The sequence below is a fragment of the Hydra vulgaris genome, chromosome 12, assembly GCF_038396675.1.
Source record: "Hydra vulgaris chromosome 12, alternate assembly HydraT2T_AEP".
Lineage (NCBI taxonomy): Eukaryota > Metazoa > Cnidaria > Hydrozoa > Anthoathecata > Hydridae > Hydra > Hydra vulgaris.
In genome coordinates this window covers 51,647,501-51,667,616 of record NC_088931.1, presented here as the reverse complement: position 1 = coordinate 51,667,616, position 20,116 = coordinate 51,647,501, and the positions used below count along the sequence as shown (strand labels likewise).

The 20,116-nt window shown below is 27.4% G+C and overlaps 1 protein-coding gene across 3 annotated transcripts in view; it reads right to left on the bottom strand.

Annotated features, from left to right (window-relative positions):
• The window catches only part of LOC105850908 (uncharacterized), a 268,050-nt gene that overhangs the window by 105,257 nt on the left and 142,677 nt on the right, over positions 1–20,116 (bottom strand). For all 3 annotated transcript variants that reach the window (XM_065813636.1, XM_065813637.1, XM_065813638.1), the window contains one exon: positions 12,549–12,965. In XM_065813636.1, coding sequence (XP_065669708.1) covers positions 12,549–12,965 — 417 coding nt within the window. The remainder of the gene's footprint in view (positions 1–12,548; positions 12,966–20,116) is intronic.

The window sequence follows — 20,116 nt, the reverse complement described above, 5'->3', positions numbered from 1 at the left end:
ATGATGATGATGATGATGATGATGATGATGATGATGATGTTGATGATGATGATGATGATGATGATGATAGCAATAATGATTATGATGATGATTTTGATCATAATGATGCTTATATATGCATATATATAAAATGAATTTTGAATTAAAAAAATATACTTTAAGTTGTATAAATGTTTATGCACCCTGATCACGTCCCCTACTATATTTTATCAAAACTGGCCCCAGCTCTGGTCAAATTTCAACCCCAGTTGCTTCCTTATTTAAATTAGGGATGTTCAGTTTTGCTTTCTTTCCAAGAAAGTGGAATGTGTTTAAATAATCCATGTTTTCATAGTGAGAAATTTCAATTATACAATTTATTTGACATTAAAAAAAATCCAATTTTAATGAGTTTCCAACTTTGCTGGAAGTGGAAATAGATTGAATACAATCTATTTCCAATATCTAAAAAGAGGAAAATATTTAAAAATTAATCAATTTCTTTAGGTTTTTACATGATATTAAAAATATAATATTACTTTTAATTAAATTTGACCTTACTTCCCTACACTTTCCAATCACTTTCTATAGGAAAGTCAGAAAAAAAATTATTTAGTACTTTTTTAAAATCTGTTTTTAAGATTTAATAGCAAGAAACTATGAAATTAACCCTTTCGCAACTGATTTAAAAATAGCTTATTACTGCGCATAAAAAAACAAACTTCATTCATGATCAATTGAAAGAGTATGAAATAAAAACTATCAGTCAGAATTTTACAAATAAGACCTTGCTTTTTTTGACAAAAAATTGGCTTTTAGGATTTAAAAAAAACTTCAAATTTTTTTTTACTTTAGTTACACAATCAAAATATACCTTTTTAAAATAAACGAAAATATATAGTTTCTCTATGTAACCTTAAATGAATAAAGTAGTAATACTTAAACATATCGTTTTCAATATTAAATAAAAGAGATGATCAAACAAATAAAATCTTCACCATTATCATTAAAAAAAATATCAAGGAGCTCATTTATATCAGTATGATTTATTCTGTTTTAGTCATTTTTAAAAATAGATTTTTGAGCGATCTAAAATTGCAATTTATAAACAGTTTAAAGCATTAAGAAAAAATTCACATTTAATATAATATTAAAGTTTTTTTCAATTGCTATAGATGTTTTTGAATAATAAAAGTTGTTCATAACCCACTATGCGGGTCACTCATCATTTAGAAACAAATTTTATGAACCTCCATATGGGTCACTTGTCACGAAAGGGTTAAATTAACTAATTATTTAGCATAAAATATAATCATTTATATATGTTAACCTAATTAAGATTTAAGTTAACTAAGTAAAGATGTCTTGCTGTTATTTAAATTATTAAAAAAACTTGATTTTACATTAGTGACTAATTTATATTTTTATCATGTCTTATACACAAATACTAGCTTATATATAAATGCTAGTTGTCAGGACCCACAATACAAGCCAAGGTAGATCTGATCCACATTTACTATCTATATACTTATTGTTTATGTACTAATCAGCTTAAAAATCATGGGATATTGGTTAACAAATAATGTTCAATACTTTATAACATCTTTGTAAAATTGTTAAGTTCTAATAAAGGGGAAAGGTGGGGGAGGGGGGAAGTTTGGGGAGTTTGAGGGCGCATAGTATTTTTTTAGTTATTTTCCAACCACCTGGGGCTTATTACATCCTATCCCAGTTTATTAATTTCAAAGAAAAAAACAGTTATAATATAAAATTAAGAAACACAATTGCCTCAACTGTGCTTTAAATGCGCTGACTTGATTACGCAAAGATGTTAATAACATAAGTATCTCTATTATAGATATAATAAATTTCTCCCAGTGTTTTTAGAAGTTGTAGAGGAATTTCAAAAAAGCTTTTTAAAGTTCATACTAACAATATATATAGACTGTTATATTGTAACTAAGTCTAGTTACAATACAACTGTCAATATATATTATTCAATCTAAATCTCTTAAAACAAATGTATAACAATGCACAATGATTGCATATGAGATGATTTTAATAAACTTTATCATTAGCTTATAGCAGTATTTTTTAAATGATAAATATATGACACTTTTTAATGTTGATGCTGTTTTTTTTAAATATGGTTAATTTAAATATATACATTGCATCAACAGTTATTTAATTTTGAAATCTTAAATTTTTAAACAATAACAACAACAAAATGCTATAGTGTAATAGGACATTGTCTACTATTTACTTATTATTATTAAATTTTTTTAAAATAGATTTTTAAACATCTTAAATAAAATAAAGTCATATTACAACAACTAAGTTAAAAAATCTTAAATAAATTGTGAATAAATACTCTTAACTGCACTATTTAGGCACTTATAACTGAACAATGCACACACCTGAGAATGTTTTTAACTCAACTCAGTTAAGTTAGAAAGTTAAACTGTTTTTTTTTTCTAATTTTGAAATAAAAAATATATTTACCTTTAATGAATTTTTAATTTTTTTTAAAACTATATATTTAAATAGAACTTAACTATTTATTTAATTTTAAAGCTTTAGTCAATTTTGTACAAAAAGTGCTCAAGTTGGCTAGTGCAGTTCAAAAGTATTGCATTATACCAGCATCTTCTGTCGCAGTAGAACTGCTTTTAGTGAAGCAAATGTTATTTAAAGGAAAGAAGTACTTTTCATTAAAAAATTTAATATTTCCATTAGTTTTAAAGAGTGCAAAAAGAAACCTTTGAAATGCTTAGAATCATAAGAAAGAAGGTCTTTCTCTTAGAGGATCTAAAAGAATGTAAAACAGATATTTACAACAGAAATTTGAAATAAAAATTGAACACAGAGCATGGTATTGCTCTTATCCAGAATATAACAAAAAACAAGAATTAAATAATTTTCATTTTGTCCAGAAACAATGGGAGACCTACTCATCCATCTCTATAGAAGCCATAGTAGCAGAAGAAGATTTTAAAAAAGATTTTTTTGAACTAAAATAAAATTTCAATTTCATTTTTACTTGGTACTTCATACTTATGTTGTTCTTTTGAAATTAGTATTATAACAATAACAACCAGTATTACATTGAATGATTAATAGGTCCTAATAATCATTTGTTCTAATAAATAACTATTAGGACCTAATGACCATTGATCATCCTTGATGTTTTATTTGCTTGATTAATTGAGACATGGTGTTACATTTTCTATTTACAGTTGTAAATACTAAAATATTAACTAAGTTTTTACTCATTTGATTGTATACTTAAAAAATTTTATTTGAACTTTTAATTATCTATAGTATTTCTTTAAAAATATATATGTATATATATATTTTTTCAAAAATTCTTGTATTATATAAAAAACAAAGCAATCCTTGAGGAGAACAACATTTCCAAACTTAAATTTTTTTAAACAATTCAATATACTTATACAATACAGATCAAAGGTCATTTGAATGAAAACAACATTATTTACATTTATAAAAATCATCAATTGGCTCTTATAGACGAAAAAGTCCGATTGACAATCTATAGTACCACAGTTAGAATTAATCCTGTTAATGCATACCTAACTGACCAAAGAAGACCACTTATATGGGATGATAGCGGACACATCAAGGTAACCTGTGATACAGTTTTTGAAGTCTTTTAATTTTGTCAGCAGAAAATAATTTAATTAGAATGTTCAAATTAGATGAAATTATGACATAATAGTGCGACAATAAAAACACTTGTAGAATGAGAACCACTACTTAAATTATATATTTGATAAAAATTGGTGAAAATGTAGCATATGGCCACACCAAACTCTGGATAAAATTTCAGGATTGATTTATGGGTTAAGGATTTATGGCATTTTTAGTTTATATTTTGTTAGTTTTTTGCTACTTAGACCTCAAAAAATTACCAATAACTGTGATATTAGGTCACAATTTTCAAAAAAAATGGTTACATGGGTGTTTTACTATGCAACATCAATAATTTATTATAATTGTATTATTGCTACATTTACCATTTTTATTCTGAAGACAAAAATATTGATTTGCTATTTAAAGCATGGTTTGAATAGGCTTATGCATAGTGTAAATATCTTAGCATTTTACTGCCAAAATGCACAAAAAAGTGGTAAAAAAATTGCAAAACCTGAAAAAGAACTATCAGTTTGTAAAACAAAACAAAAAAAGACTTTCTGTGAAAAGATTTTTTGATGAAACCTTTTTAAATACATTGACTTTTAAAATGAAGTGAAAAAACAACTATATAAGCCCTATTTTTTACATTATACATCAAATAGCATCTGATTAAATAAAGACATGGTCTTTGATTTTATCCACAAGAAATTTATTCAAAAAAAAAATACTCTATTAGTCATGTACTCTTCAATATTTTTAAAACATTAAAATTTGTAATTACTAACACCAGTTTAGAATTTAAATGTTCATTATAAACTGTAAGCTATGATTTTCTGCTGCCTAATTTAATAAATTGAATTGTGGTAAAAGTTCTTTAAAGATGCTTACTGTTCAGATCAGTTATGCAGCATAACAATCTTTATTTTTACTCTGGATAACTATTATTTCATTTATACCTTGACCAATATTTATAAAAGTCTTGATGAACAGTTTCAACAGTTTGTTCACTATAAGGTCCCAAGGGGGATTCTTTGCAACTGATGAAATTTTTGATGTGGTAGAAGACAGTGTGAATTTTGGGTGTTATGTTTTCATTAAGCAGACCTTTTGAAATTTTTAATTATTTTAGCAAAATCCAGCTGAAAAATAAATCCTAAGCAGGCTTTTACAACTAAATTAAAACTTTTGAATGCAATTATGTGAAAAATGTAGGGAATCAAGTTTGTATTAACAAGCTGCTGGAGCCCATCCACATTTTCATGAAGCTTCCTGCATTTATTTACTTCAAAATGGCCCCCATGATACAGGCTCAATTGTATGTAGAGGCAGCTGGTCACTTAACAGGTTCTATCCAAGCAGTTTTAAGTATCTTGAAAAGAAGATTGACAATTATATGGAGATGCAAATCCATAGATGGGATTACTTCCCAAATTTGTTCAATTTTCAGGGCAAGATTCTGGCAAATCTTCTGATACCGCAATAGAAATTTGTCACTTAACATCAGTGTCTTTGCCAGTCTTTTGAGTGAGAGATGTTTTTGAGGCAGTGAGCTGGTATCGATCCTTAACACAGTATTAACAATGGTTAGACTAAACTTGAGAAAACCTTTACCACTATCAATTCTGTGGATAACAAAATATTCACCAGAAATTTTGCAAGATTGAATAACATGATTCACAAGACTTGATAAATCATTGCAGTGAGCAACAACCGAAACTGTACCAGAATCTCCTTTTCCATTGGTAACTTTTAAGTCACCACAGGTGAAGAAATCACTCAAGAGTTGACCTGCTCTTAAGAAATTCTTATAAATATTAATATATATTATAAATAATAAATTCTTATAAATAATTTATAAATAATCTTTAGCTCTAACATCTTGCTGCTTGATGTTTGGTTTACAATTCTGACCAGTTTCTTTAATCTGTTGTTTGATAGTCTCATATTTAATTGTCCATTTACTAGAGTGGTTGAGCTAGAGTGGTCAAATTTAAAGCCCTCAATAGTTGCTGGGCACAACTTTAACCTGAAACCAAAATATACATACTTTATCTTTATATTAAACTTTGTTAAATATGTTTGTTTAAAACTTTCAAATTATTTGTTTTTAAAGTGAAACTTGTTAAAAGTATACTTCTTGTAACATATCTTGTCTCCTTTTTTAAAAGATTTTATTTGAATATATATGTAAAAATTATTTAAATATAAATATTTACCTGGGGTAATTGTACATGGAGACCCACCATGTGCTTTAGTAAGTCGAATAGTTCCATCAGGGAATAACTCTTTTTTGGAAATAACTCAAGAACTTGTTTGGCTGCTCTGGCATCTTTTGCTGCTAAAGATTGAAGGTTTTTCCTGAACTTTATTTGAGAGCATTGGTGCAAACTTTTTCCTGATGGGCAAAGGCATGTGCTGCAACATACATTTGGTCCTTTCTCAATGGTGGCTTGCTCTTCAAGAGGATGTTTTTCTTGCAGCTTTGTACAACCTATTTGGAAGATTAGGCAATAACACATCGCGCCCATTGTTTCAGATCTCACTTGTATTGAATTGAAATTAAAAAAAGGAGAGAATGTAACTTCTTTACCCTCTTGTTTCCTGTGCAAAATTGTTCTACACAATTTGCAGAGTCCTTGTGGTACCTGAGAACCACTGATATTGATCTTTGTCTCCAATAGTTGGCATATTTGATCTGCTTGGAAAGCAGTAAACTGTCTATTTTTTCAGACAGAGCAAGCACATGAATTTTTCATTGTGAACCTTTTCAATTTTCATTGTGAACCTTTGCTTGATTTGGCATAGTAACAATTCACTAAATCCAACTTTACTAAACCAAACTATCTCTTATATTACAAAATTTAACATGAATTTATATTGGATAATCTAATATATTGGATCCATTAACATACTTACAAATATTAATAATTACAACTAAAGTCAAGGAAATAATTACTTGAATTAGAAGGAAATAATTATTTAAATTATTCACACTTGTCGTATTTATTGACAATATAGAAGAGATTTTATTTGATGACACATTCCTACAAAAGATTTTTACTGCTTCTTAAAGGATTATTCTCCCTTTAATAAGATTTTCCTCAAACTTTTTATTTGTCAAATATTTTAGTTATTTTATCTAAACTTTTATATTTTTTAATGTAGGCTTTTTATAAAAGTTTTTCAACCATTTTTTAACATTTTCATGCATTTTGACAGTAGTTTATACATTAGAAAATGCTGATATTTTCACGCAATGCATTAGTTAAGTCACACCGCGCTTTAAATAGCATATCAGTATTTTGGTCTATAAAATGAAAATGGTAGTTGTAACAATAAAATAATTAGAACAAAAATTGATGGTATTACATAGCAGAACACTCATGTAAACATTATTTTGAAAATAGCGACCAAATATCCCAGTAATCGGTAACATTTTGAGGTGTAAGTAGCAAAAAATATAAATTAAAACTGCCATAAATCTTTAACCAGTTAACTAATCCAGCTGAAATTTTATCTAGAGTTTGGTGCAACCATTTGATATATTTGCACCAATTTTTATAAAATTATATAAAGTAGTTCTCATTTTACAAGTGTTTTTATTGTTCAACTATAAAGTTTAAATTTCAGTCAAATTGAACATTCAAATTAAATTATTTTCCATGAACAAAATTTAAAAATTTGCATTACAGGGTACCTTGATGTGTTTGCTATCACCCCATATAAGCTGACCCTTCTTGGGTCAGCTAGTTTGGCTTTATCAGAATCCGTGCTAACCATGGTATTTGTCAAATTAATTCTAGAATAAAAAGTAATAATCTACCTTAAAATCTTCTTATGTTTGAAACCTGAGATTAACTTAAAACAGTTTAAAAAACCTGACAATGAGTGTTATTAAGTTTAATACTAAAAACTTTTATGATTATATGCTGTTAAAAACGAAAATTTTCAAGTAAAAAAAAGTAAAGGTTTTTTATGTTTGAGTTTTTTGTTTTCACTTTAGTTTATTTTACTTATACATACAAAACAACTGCAAAAGTTAAAGAAAATAAATTAGTTTAAATTTGTTTAGAAAGTGTAAATTTGTTTAAAACATATAACTTTAAAAAATTTGGCTTTAACATGTCGAAAACATGAGATCTGATCAGAAATATTTGATGTTATTTTAGTCACTAAATGTGACACAAATTGAACCAAAAAATGAAGAATGGTTGATATTATTAAAGACAACAGAAAAATTTTTACTTAAGAAAATAGCTGTAAAATAATAGTATACTTATAATGTAACAGTAAATTAACTATAATCTTATTTATTATTATAACCACAGATATAAGTTTTCTGTAATTAATTTGATGATGTCAAAGTGTTTGTAATTGTAATTCTTTGTAAAAACTAAAATAACCATAAAGCTGTCAACCCTGAAACCTTTACATTTTAATTGCTTTTTTTTGTAATAACATGGTGCATTTCAATTTAGAATTCACTTTTTTCTAACGGGTCCGCCATCTAACTTTTTTTTTTTCAACTAGTGCTTATTTCGTGAATGGTAACACTTAGCTCATGTCTGATTTGACAGTTAATTAGTTTTATCCTACCGCTGAACAAATATGGTTGTGCATACGCTTGAACAACGCTGGGAAATATTGCGACATTACTTTGAAAATCATGGCAATGTTGCAGAATGTGTGCGAAAAATGCGTACGGATTTTGGAAGAAGAGAAGCACCGTCAGCTCCGTATGTTCGTTATCTTGTAAAAAAGTGAAAGAAACTGGCATCCTCATCGATAAACCAAAGCGTGAAAAGCCAAAAATAGTGCATATACCCGAGAATATTGCTGCTGTGGCAGAAAGTGTGCGTGAAGCGCCATCAACATCAATTCACCGTCGTTCTCAAGAGTTGAACATTTCGGAGACATCATTGAGACAAATTTTGCATAAAGACCTTGGTATGACGCCTTACTGAGTCCAATTGGTTCAGGAGTTGAAGCCAACTGACCATCCAACGCGTTTTAGCTTCGCTAAGTGGGCCTGCGATCAACTTACAGAAGATGCCGATTTTGCCAAAAAAATTATCTTTTCAGATGAAGCTCATTTTGATCTTGGCGGGTATGTAAACAAGCAAAATTGTCGCATTTGGGGCACAGAAAACCCACACGCATACATTGAAAAGCCGATGCACCCAAAACGAGTCACTGTTTGGTGCGGATTTTGGTCCAGAGGCATAATTGGGCCATTTTTCTTCGAAAATGAGCAAGGAGTGGCCGTTACAGTCAATGGCGATCGTTATCGGGCCATGTTGACCAAATTTTTGTTCACAAAAATTGAAGAGGAGGATATTGACAACATTTGGTTTCAACAGGACGGCGCTACGTGCCACACAGCCGAAGCTACACTTGATGTTTTGCGCCCTGTTTTTGAAGATCGCATTATCAGCCGCAGAGCTGATGTCGCTTGGCCACCTCGGAGCTGTGATTTGACACCGTTGGACTATTATTTGTGGGGTGCCCTCAAAGATAAGTGTTACGCCGACAAGCCAGAGACAATTGACGCTTTTAAGGACAATATTCATGAAGCCTTTGGTGAAATACAGCTGCACACAATCAATAATGTGCTTAAAAATTGGACCGATTGTGTAGGCTAATGCATGGCCAGCCGAGGCAGCCATTTGAATGAAATTATTTTCCATTATTAACCAGAAGGATTGTACTTTCAAATAAAAAAAGACATTTGAGAAAATATTCAGTAGTTTTTTTTATAGCACTTTCAAAAAAAAAAAAGTTATTTGGCGGACCTGTTATATCCATTGTTTTAAATTGCTTTATTATGCATTAGTATTTTTACTTTTAAACAACCAATCAAAGAAAATGGGAAAAAAAATAGTAATGTTTTATCTCTAAGAAAAATACAAATTCTAGCTAATCAGCCATTTTGCTTTTTATAATTCAATAACAAATTCTGATTGGCAGACCACAAAACTGCAACAAAAAGTCTTTTATTGTAATTCAATAATGCAAGTCAAATTGTGATTATTTTGTCTATTTATTTTAAAAAATGCTTGAAAATTTAAATAAAAGTTTTTAAAAATGATTAAAATATTTAAATATTAAAAAAAATATTTAAATATTAAAAAAATATTTAAATAATAAAAAAATATTTAAATATTAAAAAAATATTTAAATGTTAAAAAAATGTTTAAATATTAAAAAAATATTTAAATATTAAAAAAATATTTAAATGTTAAAAAAATATTTAAATGTTAAAAAAATATTTAAATATTAAAAAAATATTTAAATATTAAAAAAATATTTAAATATTTAAAACGTACTTTAATATTTTATAAAATATTTATTTTTAAATTGTTAACAAGAAATTTATTTTAAGTATAATAATCCTTGTATAATGTTTAAAGTAAACTTATTAAACATTACTCAATTTTTGTTGTTGGTGTTAAAGAATTTATAATAAAAATTAAATTAATTTATTCTTATTTAAGTAAAGGGCAATTGAAGAAAAAGTAAAAAAACTTCTGATATGTGGAAATAGAATCGTACAAAGAAAAAAAAAGAGAGCCTGGACAATCCTAAATAAATTCAAGAGGGATTGTTAAAAAAAAAACAACAACTTTTAGAGTTAATTGTTCAAATTTCATACTTTCTTGTGAATCAAAAATATCATTGAAAACATGAAATTTATATTGAAACATTTCTGGAGTTTGGAAGACAATAGCAAAAATGCTTTTAATGATAAATTTACAAAAAGAAATAAAAAATTAAAAGTTAAAACTGATTTAGATAATAGCAGAAAAAAATACTTGTGTTAATATTTTTTAGAAAATATTAGCATTATTTGCAGTAAAATGTTTTTCATAGGAATTCTCATTAATTGAGAAATAAGCGTTTCTCTAGCAAGATTCCATTATTTTTTTATAACAATTTATTCAATCTGCATTAAGGTATTCCCATTGAAGGCACAAAAAAAAGAAAATAAAGCACAAATAGTCACAAACATTGCTATACAAACTTCATACTCACATTAGTTACCATATTAAATATCATTATGGCAGGAGCACTGCCAAAAAGGAATATTTAGAAAATAAGTTGAATTTATCATGAACTTATAATTTATATATTAAAAGTCGTGCAAAAAAAAAAAGGAAACCAATATGTCAAGCAACATAAGTATAGAGAGTTGTTTCATACTAAATTTAATATAGATTTTTCAAGACCAATATCAGACTAATGTCATGAGTTCATGATCATGTGACTGCTGTGATGAGAATAAAATAAAAGTCTTAAAAAAAAAAAGATTAAATAGTTTAAAGCACAAAAAAAAAATTTCTACACCACATTTTTTTAAAGGCAGATTTGTATCAAGAAAGGAAGAGTGCTACAGAGTCCAGAAAAGTTGTTTTATATTTTGACATTTCTTTTATAAAAAAATCACTTTTTAATCGTACTGTTTATAGTTTGATAGGTAAAAAAGTTTACTATTGTGTGTGAAGTAAGTATACTGGTGGTAGAATTGCTAACTGCATTGCATCAGCAATGATTAAAGTTTCAAGGTAATTTGTTTTAGCGCATTTAAATGTGACAGAAGTTATCCTATGGTCTAATTCATTTGTAAACGCAGAATAGAAATTCAATAATTGCTTTAAAATAGTTTAAAGCAAAGATAGCAAAGTAAGGCTTCTGAGTGTTTTATGCTTGTAACTGAGACTTTGTTCACTATATGCAGATAAAAAATTACATGATTTATTCAGTCATGTTTACATGATAAAAAAAGACATGCAATCGTGTTTACATGATCTAGTAACGCCAGTGTTTCACATAAAGTCAGAATATTGAGCAAATAAAGCGTGAGATTTTTTAAAACTAATAACGGACAGACTTTCTAAAACTGGATAATGGAATAACTATTGCAAAAATTTTTCCTTTTATTTTGATGTAGATTTTGGTCTTTGCAACTTGCTAATCTGGAAACTGTAACTTTAGCAAGTTATTTATATTGTTCTCATGGTTTTTAATGGTTTTAATTTAAAAATTTTTTAACTAATTGTGTTCTGTATCATCATTATAAAATTAAAAAAAAAATTAAAAAAAAAAACATTCTGAAAGCTCAACTAGCTGACAAAATTACTATTTTTACTTCTTGATGGGTCGTAAAATACTGTAACTTATTAAAATAATCATATTTTCATTGAATATATCCCTATTCAGATCAATTTTATGTTTTATTATAAACTTTATCCTTTTCAGTTTTAGCAATTCTTTATAATATATGACAGAATATTCTACTCTTTAATAAAAAAATTGTTTTCTTCTTTAAGCAAATATTTTTTATGAAAAAAATCTATTATTTGTAATTTTGGTTCTCTTGAGGCTGCTTAAGACCTTTAAATTTTGGGAAAATTTTTTTACTTTACTTGAGCACATACCAAAAGGCAATTCATTGTTGCTATAACATATAAATATTTCACTTTTATTTTTTTCTTTGTTCAACAATATATATATATATATATATATATATATATATATATATATATATATATATATATATATATATATATATATATATATATATGTATATATATATATATGAAATAGTTACTTTATTTGAATAAACTAATTTTAACTTAAATATTTAATTTCTATTTTAAGCAACTTGTATAATACAAGTTTATATCTTACAAAACTGACTACTAAGTAGGAGTCCACCTGTTTAATTTTCTCAAAAAATAGGGTAAAAATGGTATTAGTTTTTATTTATTTCTATGATTATTTGTTGCTAGTATGAATGCTTTCATTAAAAGTTGTAAAAGATAAAATATTAAAACTATTAATTATTTTTTATAATTTATGTTTTTTTAAAACAAAAGAATATGGAATCACTTCAAAAGCATTTGTAGACAAAATACCTGAAATTGTTTCAATAAATAAATGAGATATCTCATTAGATGATAAAGGAATAGACCACATCTTAATGCCAGATAGTGCTGCATTAAGATTTGAGTAATTGTAATAATCAGCATACACAAGAAGAAACTCATTATACAAACATGGGCGTGAAGAAACACTTGAATGGTTTCCCACACTAATTAAATCATCATTGTGATACAAAAACAATGTATCATTTTGTTTATACCATACAAGTGTCAGAGTATAGGGGACTGCAATTGGATTCTCCATGTATGCTACATACATACTGTCTTTTGCAACAACTGTAGCTACAATATTATTATCACTGTTTAACTGAATTTGAAAACCATTTCCTTGAGCTTTGTTTTCATAACCTCCAAGCCCAGCAGAAATAATTGGTGAAGTCATACCAACATCTAAAAAACAAAAAGCTTTTGGGTAATTTCTAATAATTTAATATAAGAACACCTGAAATTCAAAAAATGCAGCTGTGTAATGTTTTTTGAAAATATTTTTGTAAATCTTAACAAATGAATAAAAAAAGTTCATGTGTTAAGGTTAACAAAAATTTTTTCTATAGAAATAAAAATACAAATTTATTTAAAGAACTTTTTTATTGCTATTTACTTTGAAAAATATAAAGTTAATAAAATGTATAGTAATTTGGATTTTACATGAAATTTAGATTTGAAAATTATTGCTTAGGAAACATTGTGTTTGTTGGGAATTTTACATATGATGCCCTATAGAGCAACCAATGTAAAATTCTCACCTAACATTTTAAATTTTGCACAGTGTCACACTTTAGCTTAATTCAATAAAAAAATATTATTTAATTAAACACTTTTAAACAAGTAAAAAATCTTATTTTAAAATTGTATTAGTTTTTATTGAACAAAATATTTTTCATTTATTTTAGGGTTACTGAATTCTAAAATACAATCTTCATAATTAATTTTTATGAAACCTTTTTTTAATTACTAAAAAAAACTATTTGTTTTGTTTCAACATTGTAATTTAAAGCAAAGCCACAATAAACACGCATCTAAGATATTTTTAACTTCCAATAAAATTACCTAAGATATTATTAACTTCCAACTAAAGAAGTTGTTAATTTCCAACTTAAGATATTATAAAATTCCAATAGAATAACTTAAGTTGTCAACTAGAACTAGTAGAATTACTTAATGTACTTAACTTTTGCTAAACAATATTAATACTTCTTGTCTCTTGAGAAACTACCCATTTGTTTGCTAGACTCAAAGAAACACATTTTATTTTGATCTAGCATGCAACAGGGTAGCTTTTGAAAATTAAGATATTGTCTGCAGAAGTCTTTATTAAATCATCTTTTCATTTAGTATTACCCAACTCAGTATTAGTATCATATAACTCACTTCAAATAGTTAACAAAAAAAATTCAATAATCTTAAACTTCTAACAAAAATTTATTTTTTATCTTTAAAATACAACTAACCAAAGTTTAATAATTACAAAAAAAATTTTTTAGTTATAGATAACACTTTCATTGTTTAAATGTAAATCATTCACTATTTAATATAACTATATTTTCAAGTCAAAAAATTTATAGTATTGAAGAAAATTATTTTTTATTTTTCATTAACAAACTTGAATAAAATGTGATTAATTGGCGGAGCTATCATTTTAAAATATTGCATAGTTTGGTTTGAAATAAAAATCATAACCATAAATTTATTATTGACATCATTCTTTTATTCAAACTTGAATAAAAGAAAAATTTTGTTCAAAGTTTTCCCTTATTCAAATTTTTTTCTTGTTAAGGCACAGTAAAAATGTTTTAATAATAATGCTAACACCAACAATTAACAATTACAAAAAAAATTAATGCTAATAATAGTATGAAGACTGATAGAACTAAACCAGACTATGTACTAAAGATAGACTATGTGATACATTTATAGTGATAAATGATATGATGATGACAGAAAAAAATATTTTTTAATATTTACTATATACTCCAATATTTTAAATTTTATACTCCTGTCTTGACAAAAAAGTCATCACATTTTGATCACTTAGAACAGGAAGACAATCTTAAATATGATTTTTTTTTTGTAATAGCTTGGGACTTGCAGTGATTTGTGGACTTTAATTACAACAAAGCTTATCTATCTACTTCAAACAACTATTGCAATATTGTTGATAATCTAATATTGGTGAATCGCAACACTCTCACTGAGCCCTCTTCTTTATGTACTCTCAAATTGTTATTCACTACTGTACTTTCATGGAAACCATATATACAATTCATTGCCAAAATTAGCATCTGCCAAGGTTGCTTATTTTAATCATGTATTTCATTTCTTTACTCCCAATTCCATTCTTCATCTCTACAAACCCCTATTTGCCTTTGTATGGAATACTGTTTAATATTTTAGTCGATCCAAAAATGTATTATAAATACAGTTGGACCTGCTCTACCTTGATAAACTTGAGCCACTGTTCCATGTTGTAATGTTACATCTTTTTCTTTTTTTGGCATAATTACTAAAGAGTACTACTTTAAAAAAAAAAAATCATCTTGTAAAAGTGACTTTTATTTTCGTGAGATAATTTTTCTTTTTCCAGAAATATTTGCTTAAAACTTGATAACAGCTTAGAAAGAAGTTCAAAAATGAGAATGAAAATGATTTTTTACTTGTTTTTTACAGTCATAAAAAAAAATGAAAACCACGCTTTAATTATTTTTCATTCTTTATTATTTGTGGGTAATTCCGCATCAAATCACCCAAAATTTAGGAAATTTTGAACTATGGGTCCTCAAATTTTTTAAAAATTTCTTTGGCTGTTGCATCTTAAAAAGAAAAGTTAACAAATTTCTGCTAAAAATGTTGAGCGGTTGACGAGATACTTCAATTTTAATATTGACCTTGTTTCCCAAAATGACCCGGTTTCATAACACTCTGAAAAAATATTTTTCTTAAAAAAATGAGAAATAAAAATGGCAAAAATATGAAAATAAACATATTTAATGTTTTTTTGATGCTGGATTCAATAAATGTACTTAAAATGCTGAAATATAAAAGGAACATGGTTAAAAGTTAATAAAACAACTAGTTTCTATAAACTAACTTTGGGGCCCAATATCTCAAAACATCTCTGTCATAATTTTTTTTTTTGCTGTTAATATTTTCAGCTGCTTATAATCTTACTAGACACAAAAAATCTAACTGGAAAAACAACTGAAACATATGAAACTTTGATTTCAAAGATATATCAAACTTTCAATAAATTTATTTCAAAAACTTGCAAATAGAATTCTGTAAAATATTAAATTTAGTTTATAGACTCCATAGAAGAAAAAAACAAAACAATTTTGTTATATTTAAGGAAGTCTTAATTATATGATAACTTATTTATAATGATAATAATAATAATAATAATAAATAATAGCTGGGACAACTGTTTTTAAAACAGATGTGGAGTGCAATAACAGTAGATATTGCACTGTATCAGCTTTTGACTAAATAGGTGTTTACTGTTATGTTATTGCTTTTAATTTTGTTTTAATAAAAAAATTTAGTTTTAATAAAAAGTTTTCGAATTATCTGAATTATCTACTTTATTTTTGAATAGGTTTATTAACTCAGCTTTTGTAATACCACTTGGCAGATTATTCCATGTGTGGACTATATGATTTGCAAAAAAATTGTATCTATGAGCATTTTCGCAGAATTTTCAATTTAAATTTGTGTTGTTTCAGACAAGGGCCCTCTTGTGACTCGGTGTAGTTGTACTGGTTATTGATTTTATCGTAGCCATATTGAATTTAATATTGCAGGATTAAATCACCACGTATTCAACGCTCTTCTAGAGTTGTTGGTTGCATGACTTTTAATCTTCTTTCATATGGTAATTTCTTCAACGCCAGTGCTATCTTAGTGGCTCTTTTTTGGACTTTTTCAATTTTATCGATATCTTTTCTTATGTAAGGACACCAAGCTAGAATAGCAAATTCCAGATGTGGGCGAACAAAAGTTGTATATAACTTTTTTACTGTATTGTTATCAAAATATTTAAATGTCTGTTTTATAATGCCTAGCATCATAATTGCTTTACCAACAGCTGAGTTAACTTAAGTTTGCCATTTTAAATCTAATTGTATTACTATGCCTAGGTCTCTTTCATCTTCCATACTATATATGGTATGGTAGTGTCCAGTGTCAATATCATGCATGATATACACTCTATTTGAATTATTTTTACCCATATGTATAATCTTACATTTTTCATAATTCAATTTTGTTAACCAAGTGGAGGACCATGCCATGATTATGCCTATAGCTAATTGTAATTTATCATTGTCACTTGCATTCTTTATGTTGCTTACAACTTAACTATCATCAACATATAGTTTTATGTTGTTATTGACCTGATCCGGTAGATCGTTGGTAAATATTTGGAACAGTAACAGTCCTAAAACTGATCCCTGTGGCACACCACTGATAACTGGCAACCATTTTGATGTATAATCTCCAAGAAAAACTCTCTGTTTTCTATTGTTTAAAAACTCTTCAATCCAATTCAGAACCAATACCATATGATTTTAATTTGTTGATCAAACGTGATTGTGACACTTTATCAAAGGCTTTGGCAAAATCAATTGAATAACCAGCTTCTAAACCATTTGTTATGATATCTAAAGTTTTTAATAAGTTAGTTACACAGCTTTTATTTTTTACGAATTTGTGCTTATATTCATTTAACAAACCATTTGTTATTAGATAATCAAAAATTTCCAAAATTTTACATGAGAGCAATGTTAGTGAAATTGGTTGATAATTTGATGCATTGGTTTTATCACCCTTTTTAAATAATGGTGAGATATTTGCTGATTTCCATAAATTGGTTAGCTTTTGTTCCATCAATGATTTTTTGTATATCAGAAGCAGTTCACTAATAGCAGTATGGCATTTATTCAAGACGTGTGAACTAACTCTATCTACACTAATCGATTTATTGATATCTAATTGTTTTAATTTTTTCTCAATTGAATCACGCGTGATTACATTATCTATATCTAATGGTAAAGTTTTATCAGTTGTTGATTTAATAACAGGTGTGTTACCTTTATCCTTATGGACAAAAACTGAGTTGAAACTATTATTTAATACGTCAGCTATTGCTTCACCATTTGTATGTAGATTGCCTTGTTCATTTGATCTTAACAACTGAAAAAAACATCCTATTTTGTTTTTATAGAAAAGCTGACTAGGTGTGATAGTGAAGTGCATTTGCTTTTAAAATTTTGACAACTATAGTTAGTAAAAAACTAGGATAAAGTAATTTTTTTGTGACTTTTAAATCCCGAGTCTTTTTTGGAACTTCTCATCCCTGTTATGCTGTAACGAACTATCAAACTTAACAATATTATGTGAAAGACATACTACAAAATATTTGAAAACGTATCCTATATTGCAGAAAGCATGTTGTGATCCATTCAATAACATGAAAAGAAAATTACAAGTAAGTAGATTTTGGAATTTAAATATTTTAGTAAATATACTTTTTTAAAACATAAACAATGTTTTAAACAATTGTGCAGATTAGCTTTATACAATTCAAATTTTTTTTTTTAATTCACCTCCCCAAGGCCAAGAAGGCCACTACAGATGAGGAGGCTACTTGTGGTTATAACCCTTTCCCTACTCTATAACTCCAAAACACAAACCCTGACAAACAAGGCCACTGCGCGGAGAAACAAGTTAAGCGCGGTACTACCAGGGACGTGGTGGGAATCGAATTCTGAACCTCTCGCTTATGAAGCGAGCGCTCACCACTACACCACTACTGCATAATTACTTTTAGAAAACCTTATAGTAGTTACGATAAATGAGTCACAAGTCATGATGAGAAGTAGTTTGAATATTTCTCCTGGGAAGAAACTTTGCAAACCTGGTAAGCAAAAGATTGCCAAGAAAGAAGATCTTTAAGAAGAGAAAAACAAAGTCAGGGTGAACAAGATAAGGATTATCTAATATCACGATTCAAATCAAAAAGACAGGAGATTAATGAAGAACTTGAAAATTTTAATCTCCTCTAAAATCTCATTCAAATTCATTAAAACATATACTCTCAGAAGGAAAGGGAAAAGTTGTGCGCATCAACAAAATGGTAAGTAACATTACTAGAAAAACTGAAAGTCAATATTCCCTCAAAATTGTGTTATGAAACAAATAACATAAAAAAGAAGGCTGAAAACTTTGATTAAATTATGAGCTTGATAAAAGAAAAAAATTCTATGTTCAGACAAAAGGACTATTGTTCAACTTCTAACACTGGCACCCCCAAGTTGGTCGATATTAGAAGTACAAAATAACTTTGCAGTTACAGATTACCAAACAGGGATGGCTCGACAAATTTTTTAATAAAAAGGATTGTTATCTCTCTGTTGTATAAAGGTAAAGTCTTAAACAAAGAAATAGAAGATTCTTCTAAATTGTTTTATGACTCAAGTGATTTATGTAGAACTATGCCTGGAAAAAAAGTTTATGTTAGCATTCAAAAGAACGTCCATAAACTAAAATAATCTGCTTATGTGTAATTTAAAGGAACTATATGCACTATACAAAGAAAACAATCCAGAAATACAAATGAGCAACTCAAAATGTTATGTATGAATTTTGTATTGAGAGAATCAAGGTTGTTAACTTCATTTGCATAAAGGGATTGGACTTACAATTGCAACGTGAAGAGCAAAAAGAAAGGTACAGCAAAGGTGTAACAACTCTACCTGATACTCGTAGCTTTCATCAATTTATACATCTTGGAGATAACAGGGTGGGGGCAAAGAGGTGTAGTACAGGACATTAATTATAAAATAATCCACAATCTTAAAAAAACAACAAGATATAATTCATCTTGTTACTGTCACTTTAGGAGGTTATATAGCTGTAATCTAAAGATGATAAGTGGTAGATCGGCATTGAAGAAACCAACCTAGAAGAAGTTGATGTTAATAGTTAAGTTTCTTCACCCAAAAGGTCCGTCAACCTGTTTTAACTGGCCTGAAAGAGACAATTACTGTTTTATTCCCAACACCAACATATTGAAAAAACCATCTGTTCAACAAGCTTGCTCTAGTTCCAGTAGAAACTATGTGTTTGAAAATGTTTAAATAGACGAAGTACAAGTAAAATGGAAACTATGTTGTGAACTATTACAAACACAGTCAAAATAACTTATATACCTTAACTTTGATACCTTTAAAAATCTTGTATATTTAAGTAATTTTTAAATTACGATTAACTTATTTTTATTTTATTTACAAATATTGTTTGGGAATTTCTTGAAAAGTAATACATCTTTGAAATCAAAGTTCTATATGTTTCAGTTGTTATTCCAGTTAGATTTTTTGTGCCTAGTAAGATTACAAGCAGCTAAAAATATTAACAGCAAAAATAAAAAATTTTTTGACAGAGGTGTTTTGAGATATTGGGCCCCAAAGTTGGTTTATAGAAACTAGTTGTTTTATTAACTTTTAACCATGTTCCTTTTATATTTCAGCATTTTAATTACATTTATT